The sequence below is a fragment of the Nyctibius grandis genome, chromosome 4 (genome assembly GCF_013368605.1).
Source record: "Nyctibius grandis isolate bNycGra1 chromosome 4, bNycGra1.pri, whole genome shotgun sequence".
NCBI lineage: Eukaryota > Metazoa > Chordata > Aves > Nyctibiiformes > Nyctibiidae > Nyctibius > Nyctibius grandis.
This window is the reverse complement of record NC_090661.1, coordinates 102,439,535-102,461,300: the sequence shown is the minus strand read 5'-3', so window position 1 is coordinate 102,461,300 and position 21,766 is coordinate 102,439,535. Positions and strand designations below refer to the sequence as shown.

Genomic DNA, 21,766 nt, shown 5'->3' with positions numbered 1-21,766 from the left:
AAAGATGGCTGAATCTCCTACCTCGTATTTATTAAGAATGGATTTTATTAGGCGGTTAAAGAGACTTCGGAAGCCAAGATTAAAGTTACGGTGCATTTTTATAACCAGAGTAGGAACTGTGGTTCAGGATTTTACATAAGTAAACACTGACAACTTTATAGCCATGGCAGCTACCAGTAAACACAGAAGAATTTTCTCCAGGCAACTAGTAAATAAAATGGTTTTTCCTTATACTTTCATCACAGCACACATAAAAGCATTTGAAACGCTTAATAAATGTCACAAACATAAAATATTGCCCAAAAGAATGCTAAATAATGACAAAGCTGCAATTATGGAGCAAAAAAAAATTGAGGATTAGGGACATTTGCAGCCTGCCTCTTTATTACTGGACTGATGGTTTAAAATGTCCTCTCAATTCTTTCTTGTTAATACCACTGAAAATATTCCAGAACACAGAACTCCACATCAGCACATGATAACAACTAGTTTTTGAGATCATATGCAAAACATATAGTTTATCCCCAAAGGAATAAATTTAATTATTTTAAGATTTGTATAGCTCCCTACTGCATCTGCAGTCTGTTCCAAAATTCTGGTTCTCAGAATGATGCTACACTTTATTTGTGGTATACTCCAAGAGCCCCAAAACAGGCCACTAGAACACTGCCCCTGCAATCTCCAAAGCCAATTTTTAAATTATTATTTGCATCACAGAAGGAAAAAAAAAAACCCCACCAGTGCCGCATTGTGTTTTACTGTTTCCAAGCAACACTGTTGTTTCAGATCAAACACGGAACAGCCACCTCGGAAAGCTATGGTGCTTTTTCCTCTGTACTTACTTATTCTGCATCATGTTCATTATAACCCAGTCGAAGGGATAGACATTCTTCCCAATGAGATTCTTGAACATGATGAATGTTTCCATCAGAAAATCCTAAAAGAAGAGAAAATATTTGGAAAAGATCACTCTTCTAGATCAAAAAAATTCAAGGGATAGTGTCAGTTATTAATGACTACATTCAAAAGGTGTCTTACTGTTCTGCTTCATAAAAAAGCCATTATTCATATACAACTCACATAAATTCTACTAAGGCATATTTATAGATGATGTACATAAATCCTACAATAATTCTATTTAAACTTTTCAGAAATGATAACAGCAATCCTACATCGTAAACAACCCATGGGATGACTCAGGAACAAGCACTGATTTGCCACTTATCCAAAGGCAGTTTCTGCTGAAAAAAAACCATTTTCTTTTCTATACCACAGACAAAGTCTCACAGCCCCTTCTCATGCAGTCTGTGTCGCAGCATACATGTCGTGACACATGCCTGGCGTGTGTTGGAGAGTTGATAAAAGCATATTGGTACATGGAAAGAGAAAAAAAAAAAAATTCTAAGATATTAATTTTAAACTTATGATCACACTAAAAATACTCCCTGGAGTCAGTCGATGAGTTTTCCCGTCCCTTGTGAATACTCTCCTTAAATTTCCTCTTGCCTGAAATCAAGTTTATCTGTTTATTAAAAAAATATATGCTCTAGCTCAAAACTGGACTCAGGTAAGCGTGGTGGTGCACGGTACAAATGCTCAGAGAAAGATAAAGGGGAAAAAAAGAACTTAATGCAAAAAGCCCTTGATCTGCTCCACGCAGAGATAAAAATGAACTTTTATTCCAAGGTTAGAATATTTTTTCCTTTGCTACAGCTTCTCAGTAATGGTATTTATCTCGTCTATCTTTAAAATGTCAAATGTCTACCAAAAAACCCCAAAATGTTACATTCACTGGACTTTTAACTAAGGCTGGTTTTTATGTAACCTTTTCAGTGAGAAACAAATACGAAGGTATTGCTCTCGTAAGTATTTCTTCATGTGTGAGAGCCAGCCTCTTGGTCACATTTTATCTTTTGATTCCTTGTTCTGTTCAGATGTTTTTCCTGGCTCAGAGATTCACACGCATAGGGAAGAGGGAGCTGCAGAGATCCCGAAGACACAACATCGAGATCACGAAGCGACGTGAATTTCCAGGCTGCTCAGCTCTGCCCTGTGCAGGGCACAAGGGTTGCTTTGGGATGCTCTGCATCCCAGCTCCTGGTACCCAAGGAGACACCCAGACCAAAGAGGGCCACCAGAGCACCAGCAGCCACAAAAGACACATTTTAACAACAACAACAACAACAACAAAAAGAGTATAATACTCATAAAACTTCTCTGTTACATTGACAAAATCACTCCCAACCACACATCATCAGTAAAGACGTTTTGACATTAACAGGATTGAGCCAAAATTTGGAACTGCTCGTGGTTAATGAGATGTTACTGTTGCATAAGGCAAAGCTCATCCCAGGCGCACACTCCACCAGCTCAGTAAAATGTGTCTTCATTTAAAGACCAAACTGCATCCTTTATTGCTCATTTTTCATGTATTTTGGTGAAAGAGTTACATAATTTCTAATAATCACCTTGCATATTTTGCTGCCCAAGCATTGCACAGTACTCCATTTGAGCACATGCTTTTCACAGCTGCAGGTAGAGGGTGATTTTCTTACTGACGCTGCTTCACAGCTCAATAATTGAAATGTTAGTGGAAGTGGCACCACGTGAAGGGTCATCACCTATCCAAGGGGGCACATTTGAGCTCACTCTGCTTCTCCCCCCCATATATTTTATGAATACAGATGTTTACTTTCCTGATTTCTTGTAGCAAACTCTACCTTACACTTTATTTGTCACCGGTTTCAGCCGTTGAGCCCCTGCATTTTGCTGATCAAGCTGCCTGTGACGGTGGATGGGTTTTCATATACTTTGTTGATGATTCACATTTGTTACTGACCCTGGAGGTTGTGCCACGTATGGTTTGACCTACTTTGCTGATTCAGCTCTACATTTTAATCTACTGATATTTACATTTTAATAAACCTGGTACTTTAAATAATGCTGGATAACAACTAATCTAATTAGTGATCAAATAAAAAGCTTCTGATGCTTACCTCTATTTTATGTATTCATAATATTGCTCTCTTTTCCATTTTATCTTATAGAAAAGGAAATAGTTCATATGAATTAAGCTCATATTATGAGCAAAACCCAGCTTTTTTGGGGGGAAGATGGGAGTGGAACGGGGAGCTATCAGTTCTGGCTGTGCTGCTGTAGAGCTCACTTATTTTCAGTATCCCTAGGAGCAGAATAAATTGTTCTGAACATTAAAAAATGACAAAAACCTAAAGGAGTAAGGGCTGCGACTCCTGATCTCCCTCCAACTACAAATACAAATCCTATTTAATATCCCAAGGAAGCAAAATTCACAATAGATGGGACCCCTTCACCATTCCCATCCAATTACAGAAAGAAAACAGAGTAAGCTCAGCCCTGTAACTGGGTAGATGGTGACTGACGAGTCTTAGACAATTCCATCTCCCCCGGACCGCTGAGCATCACACCCCGATACACCTGTATCACGATATTTTTCACGACCTGGATTTCAAAGAAGCTCGTCAATAAATTCTCAAGCTCAATAAAAATAACTGGCTAAAACATGTAGGAACTCGGTATGAAAAAACTTTAGGCCAAGTTAATGAAGCTTTCAGCTTTGCCGAGTCCTGAGGTATAGGAGTTGGAAGTGAAATTCACTCAGCTACAGCTTTTCAGGACAACAGCTGAACCTCCACTGAGTCCCACTACAGAGGCTGTCTCTGGGAAGTCCTCTCTCCACCACTGTGGATGGCTCTGGGTGGGCTGCCCCTGTGGGGTCCCACCATCACGGGGCATCCCCTGTGACTCTCAGTCACACCCCGCAAAGGGTCTGCTGAAGCCATATCATCACGTGCTCACATCAATGGTTAGTCAAAGCTTGTCGTGAAAGGGTGTACAGTACTCACCAGTGCACGTACTCACGTTCAAAGCCAAAGTCTATGAGTGGAAAATATTAAAGATGGAGAAGCAAATGGAGGTGCAGAAAATTGTCATCTAAAACACCCTATGGAGTTTGTCTTTCTATATACTTCACTGGCTCCAGGACGTTGTCTTGAATGACTTTAGGGAGGAATACTTCTGAGATGCTCCACAGAGCAAAACCTTAACATATATTTTTTTTGTCAACTAATACCACATACATCTCAACTGAATATAAATTTTACCAAGTAAAAAGAGGAGAGAGATCAGTTAGTCCCAGAAATAACCTCACTGATTTCAGGTGATGTTTCATCTCAGGACAACAGTAGGTTTGACAGCAAGAAATTCCTCTTTGAACAGAAATACTTTAATGAACCTAAACAATATATTCTGCAGAGAGATACAAGACTGGTTTTATTGCATTCCACCTCATCTTTTCTAAGATTTTTGAGGACAAATAAGACCATTATAATAACCTAAACCTGACACCTATATAACACAGGCCATAAAGTTTCCTCTAGCAGTTCCAACACAAGGCTTATAACTTTTGGTTGAGCAAGAACACATGCTGAAGAAAGATTTAAGGGTCTGCAATGGCGAAAAAGCAACCACAACTTCACTTAAGTTCTCCCTTTTTCTTGTTAAATTTTTTTCAAGAAAAACCTACTCTTTCTGTTAGAATTAATCTAGTTGCAGATTTAAATCTCTGCTTCTTCAAGCCTTTGCGATTAAACTGAAAACCCTGTAACAGGAGATGCAGGTATCACCTCCGTACGCAAGGACATTGGGTTTGAATGAAAACACTTCTAGATCCAAGGTCTAATGGGTGAGTCAAAGGGCACTGGCTCAAAAAATTGTCAGATTAAAATGAAATTGATGAGGCTTTGAGCAACCTGGTCTAGAGGAAGGTGTCCCTGCCCGTGGCAGGGGGGTTGGAACTAGATGATCTTTAAGGCCCCTTCCAACCCAAACCATTCTATGATTCTATGAAATGGAAAAAGCATTAAAAGTTAAAACAAAGAAGTAGAGAAGGGCTTTTTTTTCCACCCAAACCATACAGCACCACAGAGTATAGCCACACAGTACAGTTCAGTAGTATCCCTCCGCTGAAGACAGAAAGCAAAAGCCCTGAGAAGGAAAATGGGCAAACTTGAACCACAGCACCGATAATGGCAAAGGAGGCAACGCTCCTGAGAGCCTCACAGACCATCATTTCTGATGGTGAAACATAAAGTCCTGAACAAGAAGTGGGTTTCAAATTAACAATGACATCTTATCTACGAGGAAATACTTATGAGGACAGTAACTTCCCACTTGGTTCTCATTGAAAAGGTTATGTAAGGTTATTCTCTTAAACAGAGAGTGGGTTGGTATCTTCAGCTTTTTGTCCTAAATCATGACTCGGTTTTATTTGTGTTTTAAAAAAATAAAAGAAAAATTAGTTTATGCACTGTAGTTTCCTTTTAGCACAGGATTAACAATATAGTGCCATTATACCTCCACACCTTCATTTATATCACTCATATTTTAAAGTCAGTTTAAGGTAGCATTATCTACCATTAATATATTACCCATTTAATGTTTTACCAGGTTACTATGTTTTTTTTTTCCCATTAACACATATTATCATTTAATCAACAACAATATTAAAACATTACAAAGGCACATTTAAATTAAAGATATAAAAAGCATTACAGCAACTGACCAAGTTCAGCTTAGTGTATCTGCTAATACAAACCACAGTGGCATAACAGTAGAAAACAAGCAGTCAAACAGTACATATGCTGACAGAAAATATGGTTTTAACAGTCCAGAGCAATTCCAGCTGTACAACCCAAGAACATGCAGAAAGGGATGAATATACAGAGTCAAGAGAAAAGAAAGAAGCAATTCTTCATGTATCCCAGTGCACTGCATAGCACAGAAATCAAACTCTTAAACCAAACAATTATAAAAAGACCACTTGCCAAAGTTCAAATACATAATTACTCCCTTGTTTTCACCAAGAAAGCTCTGACCTACAGAACCACGTTTCAGACAATTTAGACCGAAAAGCGAGCCTTTATTAAAATAAACACTTTCATTGTCATTAGAATAATCACAGATTTCCTAACCAATATTTTCCTCTCTGCATTTTTTCATTACATGTTTTAGGAACAAACTGCTTCTACCTTTTCCCATGTAAAACCCTGTAATCAGTTTGCCTTTTCCAGAGCAAAATGGTTTGAACCACTTTAAAAGTACACAAATATTTGGCTTGATTAACCTTAACACTCATGTCTTTTCTGTGTGTTAAAAACATTATTTTCACTCCCCTAGCTGCATTTAGCTCAGGACTGGTTTGTTGTTAGTGGAAAACCAACTGAAGAGAACTATCCATGGAAGAGCTCCGAGATCCCGAAGCAATGATGCCCATCAATGTTATGATGCCCATCTGCAGATCCTTGCAGTTGGACTTTGTCTTCACACTCCTGAATCGTCAGCTTTGTACTTTACTAATGCCAGATCAGGTACAAATAGACTGAGCACCAGCGGCTCTAGCGCCTTCTCTGGAAACTGGCATGGGGCAAAGAGCTCCAATCTTGCAGAACATAAGCAGAAGTAACAAGAACAAAAATTAAAGACATAAAGGAAAAGGGGAAAGTCCAAACATAAAGAAATTACACAAAGACAAGGTTTTGTTACGCTGGGTTTGGAAGGAAGAAGAGAACCTAAACAAAGGTCACCATGAAGACGAGAACACAGGCGAAAGCTGCCTAAAACACCCAACAGAATCCCCAGTACCAGAGCGGGTAATGTAATACAGCTGATGAGGCTGCAGGTCAGCCACTAATTGATGGATCTCAGCCAACAAGTTTGGTAGCTCCTTTGCAGCATGCACTTGCCATATGGCAATGACAGTTTCAGGTCGTTAGAGAGTTATCTCCTTAGCTATAAAGTCTCTTCTATTATGCTCTAATTAAGTTGTGTTGTTGGCTTAGTCAGGCTATTGAACAACTCTGAGAAGATCAATTTCAATTATTATTGCTTATTAAACAACTAAGGGCACCTTTAAGGTTAAAATGTTTTGTATAAAATGTAAAGCGAGCGGATCTGTAAGCAAAAGCTATTTAAACAAATGAAATCTGGAAAACATCTGGAAGATTTAATACTGAAAGTTCCTTTCCTCAAGAAAGCTTTTTTTTTTTTCCTTCTCTCTTTAAACAAAACAGATTTTTAGTAGTTGCTCAGCACTACTATTTCCTAATGCTTTCGTTTAATTGCCTTAAATCCACTGTCTCAGTGCTTGCTTTTTAAAATATTGAACCGCTCCAGAGACAAGCTATATTCCTGTGTGTGGCAGGAAGGTTAATTTTCTCCTTTGCAAATTCAGAAAATGTGTAAGTCATAGCACGTTATTAATTATTTTTATATTAAATCTGTAATGTCAAACACATTTTGTTTACATTTCACAAGTGTATTTAACAAACAGCAACAGGAAAAATCAAACACGAGCTAAACTATCTTATGAACGGAGAAAACATCTTAAACTTACCACAACATCTGACCTCATCTTCCCAAAAGTCTTGATTAAATGAGCGTAGTGATAGTCCTCCATTTGCCTTAAAATGGCAGTCATGCACGCAACAAAACTCCCCTATCAAAAACAAAAGTACAAACAAATCGATTATATAAGACAGGACAACATAATACTTGCTATTAAAACATAATATTGCTAGAAAGCACCACCCAATACAGTGGATATAATTCTATCATTTAAATTCATTAATGAATATGCAAAATTCTGTCAAGAAAACAAAAATCATCTTGAAAAGTTTCTATTTCCAATGGTTTTATCACCATCTTCACTGAAGATTTTGCAGCATATTCTTCATATAAAAAAATTGCTGAGGCATTAAAGGCTTTGGAAGGTAATAAACACCACTCCTAAAAATATCACACGGTATCAGGATTTGCATTTGGGAAGTCAATACTCTGCTCAAGGAAGAAATCTCTTAAAAATCTTTACATTAAGCAGTGCTGGGTTAACGGTTCGACTTGATGATCTTAAAGGTCCTTTCCAGCCAAAATGATTCTATGATCACAGTTAAACCCCAAGTTTTAATTTCATTGAGGGGTATTTTCAGATACTGTGATGCTTAAAAAAACAAACCCAAACCAAACCCAGGAACTTCCATAAAAACAGAACAGCAGTAGCAAAGATCTCTCTCTCAAACCACGGAAAAAGTAAAAAGTCCCCAAAAAAAGTTTAATCTTTCTTTCTGGCACATGAAAGTATCACAGTAACAACTCAAACCCACTTCTATGGCTACTAGATGTTCCGATCCCATAAATGACTTCTCTGTTTTTCCACCCTCCTCCTCTATCTGCTAAAAACCTGCTGACTGATTATGGTAAGAGCGTTCACACCTTTTCTGGTCTTTAATGAAGAAAAAAATGTTAGAAAAACCCAGCAGAATTACTCAGAAAATAAATGATTCTACATATGGTTTGATAAAATTGTAAATTCCCCTTTCTGTGCCGTTTTCAAGGTTATCCTACGCCGCGCACAGTCTGACAGAACACTCAGGAATTTTCTCTAATGCAGAAAGATCTGCATTACTTTCAATTTAAAATACTTATTCCTACATCAGTCCAAGCAATTGAGATCAAACGCAAGATGACACTAGGTTATCTGTGTGTGTGATGAGCCCTCTTATCCACAGTCTAATCCCCCAACCTCCACCAGATAAACCCTCCTTGAATTTGCTTTTCTCCAATGTAATGGAGTTTAAATCTAAACTCCCACATAACTGATTTTGTCCATGTGAGAGCATCATTTTTTCTACACGATGCAAAGGTACCTGGTGAGAGTTCTTAGGCGTATGCAAACGGCATGAATATGGAAGGGAAAGGCCAGCCGAGCTGCTGTTCCGGGACATCAAAAGAGCTTTATAACAAACTACGACAAGAATAGAAGCTGTGGCTGTACAAAGATAATGTTTACTACTATGAAATGTAAATAAGATGGGATCATCTCAAAAATCTCAAAACATTAATTGTCAAAACACCGTATAACAAGCACTCGGCATAACAGACACTGTAAAAGGGCTTATGCCTGCAAGAAAATATTCAATAGCCCATATTCAGTCCTATTCCCCTAATGATGTCATCAAGCAAAGTGATGTTTCGCTGCTAGTCAGAATTATAAATTTTTTAAATTGGCTGCTTAAGACTAGGCTGCAGATGTAATTCAGTCCCTCGCTTCACGTACGGTTCTGCAGATGGTGCAGAAATGCTCAGGAGAGCTGAAGACAAACTTTGTTTTGCCCACGGTATCTTTTTTATAGACGCTCACTCACTTCGATAATCTGTGAAGTCATTGCTTTGCAAACACATAAATATCTTTACCTTCCTTCACGTAAACACATGAACCCCATGTGTGCAAACCCAGCCCTTTCCAGGTAATCCAGCAGGCAACACGCAGCCTCTGCTGCCTTCTAACAACGTAGTTTCTATAATCGGTTAATAGCTTTGATCATATTTCTGTGTTTATCTACCCGTTTGGTGAGTAATTTAAGTTTATATACACAGCTGCAACAGTCAAAAGATGAATTTCATACAATTATCATGGCAACCTTGTATGCAAAAAAAAATGCGGAGCAACTGTTAAACTTTCAAATGCATTTTAATTTTCATTTTTAGATACAGGAGCAGCTAGAGATGTGGATAAATTTGATTGCCATCTCCTCTGCATCTGCTGGTGACCCCTCTCCCCTCCTCTGGCTGCTTGTACACCAGCCCTCCCTTGCCCCTGCCAAGGGACCCTCTCCCTGGAGCAGCACACCGATTCGGGAGGGAGCTGCTACGACTGTCCCCCATAAGCCAGGGAAAACGATGATTCACTGAAGAGAGACATAATTACAGAAGAATGTTGTCTTAATTAGCAGGGTGAGAATCAGAAAGGACACAGGAAAGTTTAATGTCTGGTGGTTAAACACTCTATTTCCACGTGGAAGTGTGAAAATGAAAACATAAAAGCTTGTTAAAAACCTGGAACGGTTGCTGAAGAAAGAAATAAATACAGAAAAATAAACAAGCTTAGCAAATACAAGTGCAACGTGAACGTGAGGGAAATCTGTAGGGCATTTAAGTTTCAGTTAAAAAAAAATGACAGAAACTTGCTAAAAGTTGCCATGTCAGCTTCTGCTGAGCCCCAAAAGTGGTGCCGAGCAGAATGTTTCAGGGTCCTTGACAAGTTAATCAACATTTTTTCCTGTTTCACTGCATAAAAAAATGATTCATGCTCATCTTAGTATTATCTCGGTAACAAAAACCCTTTCCTCCTTTGATATAATATTGTTCCTTTAAGCCTCTGTTGCATTACACGCACAGCCATCCCTGCTACATTTATCTTCAGATCCCCACCTGCTAAACAGTGTTCAAGCTCCTGCTGGTTAGGAAAATCTATTTAATATTATAAAAGTCCACCACCAGTCATCTGCTTACTCTTCATAATTTTCTTTGCACTTAGTGAGGTATCATTTGCAGCCAGCACGCTCTTAATTACAATGCTAATAAAAATTTGTAATTATTTATAGGCAATATTTGTAGTGTAGGTGTTTTTAATATGATCTATTAACTATTTAGCAGTAGCTAACAACATTATTAAATTTTAATCTTAAGTTGATTTTTAATCTTTAGTTGGATTCGGAGACCATTGTCATCTTCTGCAGCATACCACGCTAAGCAATACAGAGAAAAAAAGTAACTAATGTTCTAAAATAATCAATTTCAATTTTAACTGCAGGAGTAATTGCAAATGTACATTTGTACAGCAAGAACTGCAAGGGCAACACGGGGGGCTTGCCATTGCCCCAAGCGATTATTAGCTATTTATTCACTGAAATAGCGTCAAGGTTTATAGGAAAAGCCTTTCACATGGACCCAGGACATGGGCAAGCCTGTGGTCAGGGAAGCCAGATCCAACCCCCACGCTGGAGGACTGGTAATTCAACTCCATCAGAAGGAAAGAAAATAAAACAAAACACCAAAGAAGCTGATTCTTCTTTGGAAACAATGCATTATTATGCAGAAAATAGATTTTATATTAAAAAAATGACCAGGCAATCCCAAAATCTAAACTTATTTCTAATTCCTCTAAAACACAGTTCTGAAGGAAAAGCTGAAGCGGCGCATGAATGCCCAGAAAATACTTGTAAAGATAATTTAGGAAAATAATAAAATAATAAATGTTCAAGTGGTCCTTTAACAGATACGGGTAGAGAAATTTTAATATCAAATAATCCCCACAAGTAACACTAACACTGAAAAATTTCAGCATGAAGACAATTCCCCACATGCCAATGCTTTTCTACCGCAGGGGTAAAACATCCTATTTTCAATAATCTTGTCCATTTTCTTCCAGGGGAACCTCCAAGTTGGAAACACTAAGCTCTTTATGCATAGTGAGAAAATCTAAGAGAAATCAAAACTGCACTAAGTTAAGGGATGTTTCAGCATAATGTCCCTGCTACCATGATGAGGAACAGATGAAAAAGCCTAAGCTGCATTTATTTTTCAATTAAATTTTCCTTACATGGCATTAAAAGACTACATAGGTAAATAAATAAATGGCTAAACAATTAAAAAAAAATTAGCATGAACTTCTCACTGCATTTTGGCTTTCAGAACATGTTCATAGAATTTACTTTGTTGAAAAGGGTTTAAATCCATCACAATTACCAGACAGTTTGCAAGGATATAAAAATGAAGCAAGCTTTCTCTTTGCTCACAACATGTACTCTGTATATATTAGCAACAAATCAAGAAATAAAAATCAGCTGTTATCATTTCTAGAAGCCACAAATGAAATTGTCACCACTTCTGGACTCACAAGATAAAAATCCATCTTGAAAATGCCCCAGATTTCAACGTTTTGGTAACTGCTGTTAAGATTGTGGGCTGCCATGTGAGCTTGCACTGCAAGATGAGTTACCTCATTACTAAGTGTAAAATCCACCGTGTCTGCAAACAAGTTTGCTCCCTTAAGCAAAATATTATGAAAGCTATTACAGCAACCCTGGAGCAGGTCCAGAGGAGGCCACGGAGATGCTCAGAGGGCTAGAGCACCTCTGCTATGGAGACAGGCTGAGAGAGCTGGGGCTGTTCAGCCTGGAGAGGAGAAGGCTCCAGGGAGACCTTTATTGCAGCCTTTCCATACTTCAAGGGGGCCTACAAGAAGGATGGGGACAGACTTTTCAGCAGGGCCTGTTGGATAGGACAAGGGGTGATGGTTTTAAACTAAAAGAGGGGAGATTTAGAAGAAATTTCTTACGCTGACGGTGGTGAAACACTGGCACAGGTTGCCCAGAGGGGTGGTAGATGCCCCATCCCTGGAAGCATTCAAGGTCAGGCTGGACAAGGCTCAGAGCAACCTGATCTAGTGGAAGGTGTCCCTGCTCATTGCAAGGGGGGTGGACTAGATGATCTTCGGAGGTCCCTTCCAACCCAAACTGTTCTATGATTCTATGACAACCCAACATGCATAAGGCAGAGGATCTCCTGTCATTTCTTGTTCTGAAGAATACTTTATATCATGTCCCCGGTTAGCCAGCACCCAGGGCTAAGCAACACCCAGCTGTTCTATCACCCAAGACCCCTCCCCAGCTGAGAAAGGGAATTGGGAAAAGGAGGGAGACTCATGGGTTGAAATTTAAACAGATTTAATAAAATAAGAAAACCAATATCAATAATAATACAAAAGGCACAAAATTATACTTAGCTTATAGAGTGGTGGCAAGTTCCTCCAGGTATCACAACCATTGAGAAGAGAGCAGAGCAAAGAGCCCCCCCATCCCCAGCAGCTTCCCCATTTATAGTGACCCTGAGGTTAATGTCCCAGCACACACCTGTGGGCCAGCCTGGGGCAGCTGCCCTGGGTTTAACTGCTCATGGCCTTGATCACCAGCCCACAGCTGGCCACAAACTGAAACAACATGGAGCAAAAAAGGGACTCTATACATTTTATCCGTGCAAAATCAGGAAATATGGTATAACACATAACGACCCACAGCACAGAGCTCACCATTAGCTACCAGTTAAAAAGCACCAGCGCAGGTTCCTCATCACATCATCGAAGTAGCGGTGAAAGCACATGATGAGGGTTAAGACCCAACAGCAAATATGCCAAAAGCAGGAAGGGGGATCACTCTGTATGAAGGTAATTCAGAAACAAAACACCTCGTTTCTGCTGATGGGCTTTTCTCAGCGCTGGAGAGAGCACTGTGCCCCAGCAGTCCGTACAGCACGTAAAATGAGTGTGACAGAGATCCCTTAAGCTTCTACCAGCAGCATTTACCCATTTTGTCACACCAGTAAGGACAGGAATCAACAATAAAACAAAGCAGAACACTCCCAAAGATACATGTGTATGTATATGTAAACAAATTCTTACATATATTTCTCATAGTCTTAAAAAACCCATTTCTTTTCCTGTAATAGAAAATCTGACAGTAAATTCAGCAGCACCTTTGGATAGTAAGTTATTTCACAGATACAGCAGCAGAATGCAAACAAGTGCAAATGTTAACACTTATCACTTTTTTTCTTACTGAATATATGCTACTTTCCATTTCCTTAGGCCAAATCCTGCCTTCTTGAACACGGGTAAATGGAAGGAATAAAACACGTGAGTCTTTTTCCTTTGAGAAACAGAAATTAACATTTGCAATGATGTGAGTGATAAACGTTTGGGGTTTTTTCCTGCTGCCACAAACATTATTACAAAGGCATCTTTGTGCAAATCAAGACCCACTAAGGTTATTTTCAGCTGACAAACTTTGCTCTCAGAGCCCTTGGACAAGACGTGCCACCTCCTTTACCCAACCTGATTTAAGCAGCTCCGTGCTTGTCTAGTTTCTGCCTGGCAGAAACCTCATTTAGGTCAACTCAATTCAGCGTAGGGCCGTTTGGAATGCAGAAGACTGATACAGAAGTTTATAGGTGAATATTAGCTTATTTAGTCTTGCATAACTTGTTTTACCTCCAAACGTATTTTATAGACCCAGATTTGATCTCTGACAGTTCAATCGCTCTCAATCAATAGAAAACTTGTTTTAAAAGGAAATCTTTTAGAGGACTGCAATGCTGATTACTACATCCTGACCAGCTGAGCACACTGGTTCCAAACCAGAAAATAACGTAAAAAGAGCTGATTTTCCTGAAAAGAGTGCAAGGTCTACAGAAATTTTCCATTTTCACGGACGGGGTATGGAAGAATAGCATTTAGGTGTGCTAGCACCTAACTGGGATAATGATGTACACTACCTGAGGAACCTCAGGAGGTTTCTCCTCCAGCCTGCTGAAGGTAGGACTGCTCCAGGGTTGGACCAGGCTGCCCAGGTCATTAACCCATCGGGTCTTGAAAACTCCAAGGATGGAGGCCAACTGCAATGAAGAACCTGGCTCTGCCATCTTGACAGCTGCTGTCAGGTCCCCCCAAAGCCTCCCTAAAGGCAGAGCAGAGTCATCCTTATGCTGTCAGAAGTCACAAACTCCCAGCTTTCCCCATCTTGGGGACCTCTCCTGCACTGTCAGGAGACCAGGATCTGCCAACCCCTCTGTCGCTGCCCCTTCCCACAGCAGAGCAGTCCCACACCCATCTGCAGTCTCCAACCCCTTTGGTGCAAACTGCTGCATCCATAAGCTCTTATAAACACCACAAATCATTTTACATAAAAGAGAAAATTTGAGAGAGGTCAGTCCCACGCTGAGCCCCTGCAGGAACTGCTTAGCACGACTCCTACACGGCAACCCAGCGAGCAAAAATTTCCTCAGATACATTTTAGGTCAACAAAACCTCTTGCAATTAACAAAATAACTTTGTGGATGAAAAATAAATGCAACAAAGGTATGTTTTTCCATTTCCTACTTCACATTTTACTGAAAAAAAAGTAGCTTGAGGACTACAGAGGAAAAAAGCCATACTGAAGTACCGTAATTACGTATTTATTTGAGAAGGTACTTATTTTGGAAGGTATTTTCTTTGGAAAAGCTGGTTCTTAGCAAGAAGTCCTTGTCCAACCATTTGCAAAGTTCTTTCAACTACCAGCTGCCAGGAGAAGAACAAAACCCACAGCCACCTTCCCCTGTTTCGGGGGCAGCTCTCCATTACTCTGCCTGGATAGACACACAGGCTCCAAATCCTTCCCAATCTTGGTGAGCCCCAGCAAGAGAAAAATACCCAGCCAGCTCCCCTTCGACACCTTTCCATGCTGCAACCCTGATCTATTGCTTCTAAATGAATTCTGAATAAGCAAAATCCTGATTATTGTTTCATTTGAAGGAAAATCCTATATTCCCAAACAGTGGGGAAAAAACAACCACAACCCTCTGAACAGAGGGAAACCTCTCTGGCAGGAACAGCAGAAAGGCTCTTCACGCAGATCAAAACCAGAACCTAAGATCACGATAGCTCAACTGAAATTGATTTTGTAAAAGGCTTATTTATTAGAAACTTGATGATACGCACAATGAGAATACGCACAATGAGAATATACACAAAGCGTTCCCCAATATGAAAGTGCTTTGCACTAACTTTCGTAAAAGGCAAGCAAAAAATTAATGAGACATCTTAACACCACCATTTATCATTTTTCTAAGGCTCTTTTTCAAATAAGTCCATTTTAACCAAAAATGCTTCACTTTAAAAAGCTCTATGCAGTCTCAGTATTAAACAGCCTGCCCTTCGATTGAAATCACAGTGCTTAAGATTTCTGAAGGTCAGTCCATTTATTTTTGGTTTTCTAAATGCAATTGCCTTTCCCATCTTTTTTCTCCCCCTGCTATCCTAGAAATTATTTCACTGAAAATCTAGAGAACTGCCCTCACTAAATCTGTTTCAGATATCTTGGTTTACACTTCTATTAATGCTAATAATAAAATTATAAATGTAAGTAATAAAATACAGAAAACAACAGTATTTATGGGTATGGCCAGTATTCAAACAGCAAAAAAAGAAAAAAATAATAAGGAAAAGCCATACAAAATATGTTTTTAAAGAATTTTGCACACATGCAGCATTGAATATTGGAATAGAACCATTGTGGGATTTAGAATTACTTACTTTATTGTAATTATCACTAGTTGGCTCTCAAAGCCCTTCATACCACTCTTGTGCTATCTGGACACACTGTGAAGGACAAGGAAGGTGATGCAGACCAAGAGCTGGTGTGCCCATGCTTCAGCCCCTATTTGAGGAATGGTTTCCACAGAGCCCCACGCAGAGGAGCAACCTTTGAGTAAGGCTCCAAAGATGTAAACTCGCAGCAGAGCAGAGAGAGGTGCACTGACATTTTTACACTGTCTAAAAAGGAATTTGGAGTGGTAGTGGTGTCTCCGTTTAGCCTGCACCCAGGGATAAGCAATACCCAGCTGTTCTATCACCCAAGACCCCTTCCCAGCTGAGAAAGGGAATTGGGAAAAGGAGGGAGACTCGGGGGCTGAAATTTAAACAGATTTAATAAAATAAAAAAACCAATATCAATACAAATACAGAAGACACAGAGTTATACTCAGCCCATAGAATGGTGGCAAGTTCGAGGAGAGGAGAGGAGAGGAGAGGAGAGGAGAGGAGAGGAGAGGAGAGGAGAGGAGAGGAGAGGAGAGGAGAGGAGAGGAGAGGAGAGGAGAGGAGAGGAGAGGAGAGGAGAGCCCCCCATCCCCAGCAGCTTTCCCATTTATAGTGACCCTGAGGTTAATGTTACAGGACACACCTGTGGGCCAGCCTGGGGCAGCTGCCCTGGGTTTAACTGCTCATGGCCTTGATCACCAGCCCACAGCTGGCCACAAACTGAAACAACATGGAACAGAAAAGCGATTCTATACATTTTATCAACAACCAGTTGGTTTAAGATTTACCCACTGTCCCCAAATGCATTTAATGATGTTTTGCCAGCTTTGCTGTCCCAGCCCCAGCTGCTCACCCGGGTTACCTAAGCAGTAACCCAGCTGACATTCCCACCAACAGCGATCAGCAGCCTTCTGCCCTCATGCATGGCCAGAGAGGTTTTAATCCCACTCCAGCACGCACTGGTGTTTTTGGGCATCACAGAGAGCACCCCCCTTCCCACGGGACTCTCCCAGCCGTCTCCTTCCCACGGGCTCCTCTTAGCTCCAGCCTCCGCTTTTCCTCTGCTTCCATGGAAAATCACTCTTCTGACCCTCTTCCTTGACAATTCTACCCACCCTGTCATTTCAAGACATCTCTCTGCAGAAAGATCTTGCTTGCCCCTTTCAATCTATCTTTTAACTGGAATTTTCTTCCATATAACGCAACCAGCCTGGAGACAGCCTATCTCCAAAGTTCACGTGCATACTGGAAATCTCTGCTCCCCAATTTAAGTACCAATGCCATTATCTGCTACTTATTTTGGGCTTGGAGTTAAGCTAAGTGAATAGACATATTCATAAACACACACATTCATTTGGTCTGTACTTTTCCAAAATCCTCATCAACTGTTTCAGCCCTTGGGGAATCACTCATCCAATAATTACTCATACAAAAGCACCTCGCTGAGGCCTCCATCTCTCCCTGTCCCCAGCGTCGAACAGCAGCGACAGACACGTGAAGGAACAGCCCACAGAAATGAGTGCCTGCTCGCACACACGTGAACAGAAAGTGCAATCATCTCGGCACAGACTGAACATTGGAATAATAAAGTTCCCGACACTAATATGAATCTCAAACTGCCTTCCTCGCCCCAGGGAAAGCCTTTCATCTTGTTTATTTTAGGTTTCCCACCATAAAACTATGTCTTGCTTTCTTCACATTATTGTTAGGAAGCTAATTTAACTATAATTATTATTATTATCATCCTCCGAAGCACTCCCAAAAAAAGACGTATCTGTTCTAACACTCAGATAAACGACAAGGAAAAAAAGCTGAACTTTTGCTGGAGCAAACAGAAGCCACTGAAGAGCTAAAATCAAAAGGAAGCTAAAGGATCACGGAATCAGCCAGGTTGGAAGAGACCTCTGGGATCATTGAGTCCAACCATTGCCCTGACACCACCATGTCAACTAGACCAGGGCACTAAGTGCCATGTCCAGTCTTTCCTTAAACACCTCCAGAGATGGTGACTCCACCACCTCCCTGGGCAGCCCCTTCCAATCTCTAATGACCCTTGCTGAGAAGAAAATAATAACACGTCTGAGATGCAAACATGGGCACAACCAGCGCAGGAGCGTGTCCTCTCCTTGCAGGATCCTCAACAACCAGAGGGGTTTGTTTTTAACTGTGATGCCCAGGCTGCTGCAGCAGCACCAGCTACAAAGGCAACGACCGGGGCTCAGCGCCGGCCCACAGCAGGCTGACGGCATCCCAGCAGGAAGGAGATGCCCACAAAAGCCAGGAACTCAGCCTCTTCCAACACGGTCAGGAGGAACAAGGAAAATCTAGTTTATGGATCCTACACCACACAACTTCACTCATGGCTGAATGCATCGGTAAACCACAATGTTAGTTAATGCAATCAGAAGCACAATTTTACTCATCAAACATGACCAATGTTGAAAGCCATGTAAACAAACCGTGATCACGCTGATGAAGACCAGCTAAAGAATTTAAGTTTTGCAAACAGAAGGAAAAGATAATTTCAGATAACTAGCATCCTATGTTCCGAATGACTGCAGTAAAGTAATTGCAGTAATTGTGATAGCCTGCAGGTATCATGGATATCGTGCAGCAGGCAAAGGACGCTGCAGTAAGACATCACTGTGACAAATCCAGGGAATACTACGGGAAGATATATTATCTTTTAAATGAACCTCCTCTTCACGCCAGACAGGTGACCCTGCCAGATGAATACACTTCTAAAAGCAAGAGCCATTTTTAAGATAAATTATTCTTATTTTAGAATCATAGAACCATAGAATGGTTTGGGTTGGAAGGACCTTAAAGATCATCTAGTTCCAACCCCCCTGCCACACGCAGGGACACCTTCCACTAGACCAGGTTGCTCCAAGCCCCATCCAACCTGGCCTTGAACACTGCCAGGGAGGGGGCAGCCACAGCTTCTCTGGGCAACCTGGGCCAGGGTCTCACCACCCTCATAGGAAAGAATTTCTTCCTGATATCTAATCTCAATCTCCCCTCTTTCAGTTTAAAACTGTTCCCCCTCGTCCTATCACTACTTGCCCTTGTAAAAAGCCTTCTTTTGGTGCTTCTCATTTGACTGTTGTGACATAAAATATTTAATAACTGGTTCATTGAGGGGCTTGGAGAGCTTGAAAGAAAGATCAGAAGTACGTGCAATCAAAATTTAATTGATAGAAACACGCAGTTTAGACATCCTTGGATTAAAAAGCAGCTTGCAAGAAGAGGTCTCGTTGGGAAAGCTTTGGTATTTTTGAACTGATTTCTACCTTTGGTTCCTAATCTGATAAACCACCACACCATGCATCACTGGGGCTGTCCTGTTACAAAGCTTTTGGGATAGAACAGACAGTGGATATGGGAAGGAGGTTTATGGGGAAGGCACTCTCTGATGCTGTGCTGTGCTTCTCAGCTTTCGGTGCTGTACAAGGTTATATAGTCCTTGCAGACAGGGATTACTGCAAGGCTCTCATCAGTGTTAAAATAAAGACAGGGCTCTTTTCACTTTTGCATGTTATCAAAATGAAAACCCCGTTATGGACAATATTCTCATTCCCTCCTTCCCAAAGAGTAGGAAAATTGATTAAATAGAGAAAGATAGCACTGCTGATAACAGTGCAGTCCTTTATTATGACTTTTCTAACTTAAGTTCAACTTTCTGTGATATTTCATAGTATAGTAGCGAAATTAATAGTATTTATACAAATTCACGTGCCATTACGGTAAATAAGAGAAATACAGTTCCCAGACAGGTCACATTTTAAGTTAGACTTTCTGCACCAGCACTGACAGGTAAGAGGAGCCGAAAAGATTAATACCTAGTAGTAGCAAGGAGGGGATTTCACAGAAGTGAAATTGCTCTTCTCTGCCTACAGGAATATCCCCCCCTTACCTGCCTCCTCCCTTGGAATGTGGCTCCCAGATCACACCCGCCCTCCTCCAGGACAGACGCAAGGACGGGGTCTGGAGGAGCACAGCTCCTGCTCACACATGTCACAACTTCCATTCAAAAGCTAGAACACGATTCACCAGAGGAACGAGCAAACCCAGTATTTCCATTGCAGAGCCACAAAACCAGCAGCACAGTGAGCAGATGCCATTTGCACGGGGTCCCAGGCGAGACCGCCGCAGAGCTGCACCCACCTCAAGGTCTGGGCTTCCAGCTTCCACCTCTCCCACGGGGACAGACAGGAACATCACCACCACCATCCTATGGGAATTGTCTACCGGAAAGTTTTGCCTTATGTATATGTAGGTTGCCTCTTGCACAGGCAATCTGACTTTGTAATTTCTTCAGCTTGTTAGATTTTGTACAATATGTGCAAAGTTTGCCAGCAGCAGAGCAAAAACGCAGTAGTGTTTCCTTCAGACAACAAAAAACCAAGAAGTTCAGATTTAAATATTTTCCGACAGGCAGTGTGGGAGGCTATCTACAGATATTTTGAGAAGTAGCTATATCTATATTTCATAAGGATACACTATCAAGGAACACAAACCTATTTAGCACCTTGCATTTAATTAAGGGAAACAGGGAAGGACTCATCTGCAGAGCCTGAAAACAATAACATATTGGTTGTGTCTGCAAGTACGACACAATTCTTCCCCATAACATTATTAAATTTGAATTTTATTTCTTATTAAACTCACAGTAACTCAGAATACTTTGGGGGATTCTTTCAAACAAGCTATTGCTAAACAATGTACAGTACCAAGACGAGCTTCAAAGCTCAAAGATACTTCACGAAAAGAATACGAAATCCATCTGGAATATGCAATCTAAGCAAAGAGAGCTGAACGTCTACATTGTGGAAAACTAAATTAATTAAATCTCTTTTTTATTACTATTTGGAACGATGACCACAAAGTTCAACATAATATGCTCCAAGAGGATGATACTGATAAATAGCTCTTTCTCCTTTCCCTACTGAAGAAATCAGCACACCTAAGCTCAGCAGAAATCCAACCCCAGCAGGACAAAAGGAGACCACCAGGTAGGTTAAGGACAAACTGGGCTTTTGTTTTTTTCTGATTTGGGGCCAATCACAACATTCAACAGTGCAAAAGGAAACACGAAACTCCTGGCAGGAGCACAACAGAGCCCATGGGACCGCAAAGCCCGAGCCAGGCAATCCTCTCCTGGACCCGCCCAGCTTTTGGGTACATGCAGGGACCTCTCTGCCTCGCCGTAAGGCCAAAGGAGCCACGCCGGGTTCCAGGAGCGGGAGGCAGAGTGGAAAATAAGGCAGCAGACGTCACGAAGACAAGAGTCCGTACTCAGCTATGGGCACAGAGGGCGATGGGAGGCGATTTCTGCTTTCAACCCCTCCTGACAGTTCTCAGGGTAATAAACAGTAAATGGAATAAACAGGAATAAAAGGGATGAATTCAAAAAGCATTAAACTGAAATCTATTTCTTTAAAAAAAGTATTCAGAATACATGAAAAGCACGATGACTTAAAGAACTAATCGGTTGGAATAACTGAAATTTGAAAAGCCTGCATTTAGAAAGCCTTTTCCATTCAATGGAAAAGCCTAGACGTGGGACTCGATCTCCCAGCTCCTGAAGGACAGAGATCATCTGCATCCAGTGACCATCCAGTGACAGCCAGGTACCCCCACACCTGAAGGCAGCACCCCAGTGTCTGCACAGGGCTCCCCCCACGCTCCTTAGTCTGCCATGGCAGCAATAAGCACAGGGCCAAGAGGGCATATTTGCTCATAAAGCTCTACTGG

General features: G+C 40.9%; 1 protein-coding gene across 2 annotated transcripts in view; it reads right to left on the bottom strand.

Moving 5' to 3' along the window:
• DOCK1 (dedicator of cytokinesis 1) overlaps positions 1-21,766 on the bottom strand; it is a 313,699-nt gene that overhangs the window by 124,524 nt on the left and 167,409 nt on the right. For both annotated transcript variants that reach the window (XM_068400212.1, XM_068400213.1), the window contains exons 28-29: positions 7,433-7,534; positions 843-937 (exon numbers count right to left, since the gene is read on the bottom strand). In XM_068400212.1, coding sequence (XP_068256313.1) covers positions 843-937; positions 7,433-7,534 — 197 coding nt within the window. The remainder of the gene's footprint in view (positions 1-842; positions 938-7,432; positions 7,535-21,766) is intronic.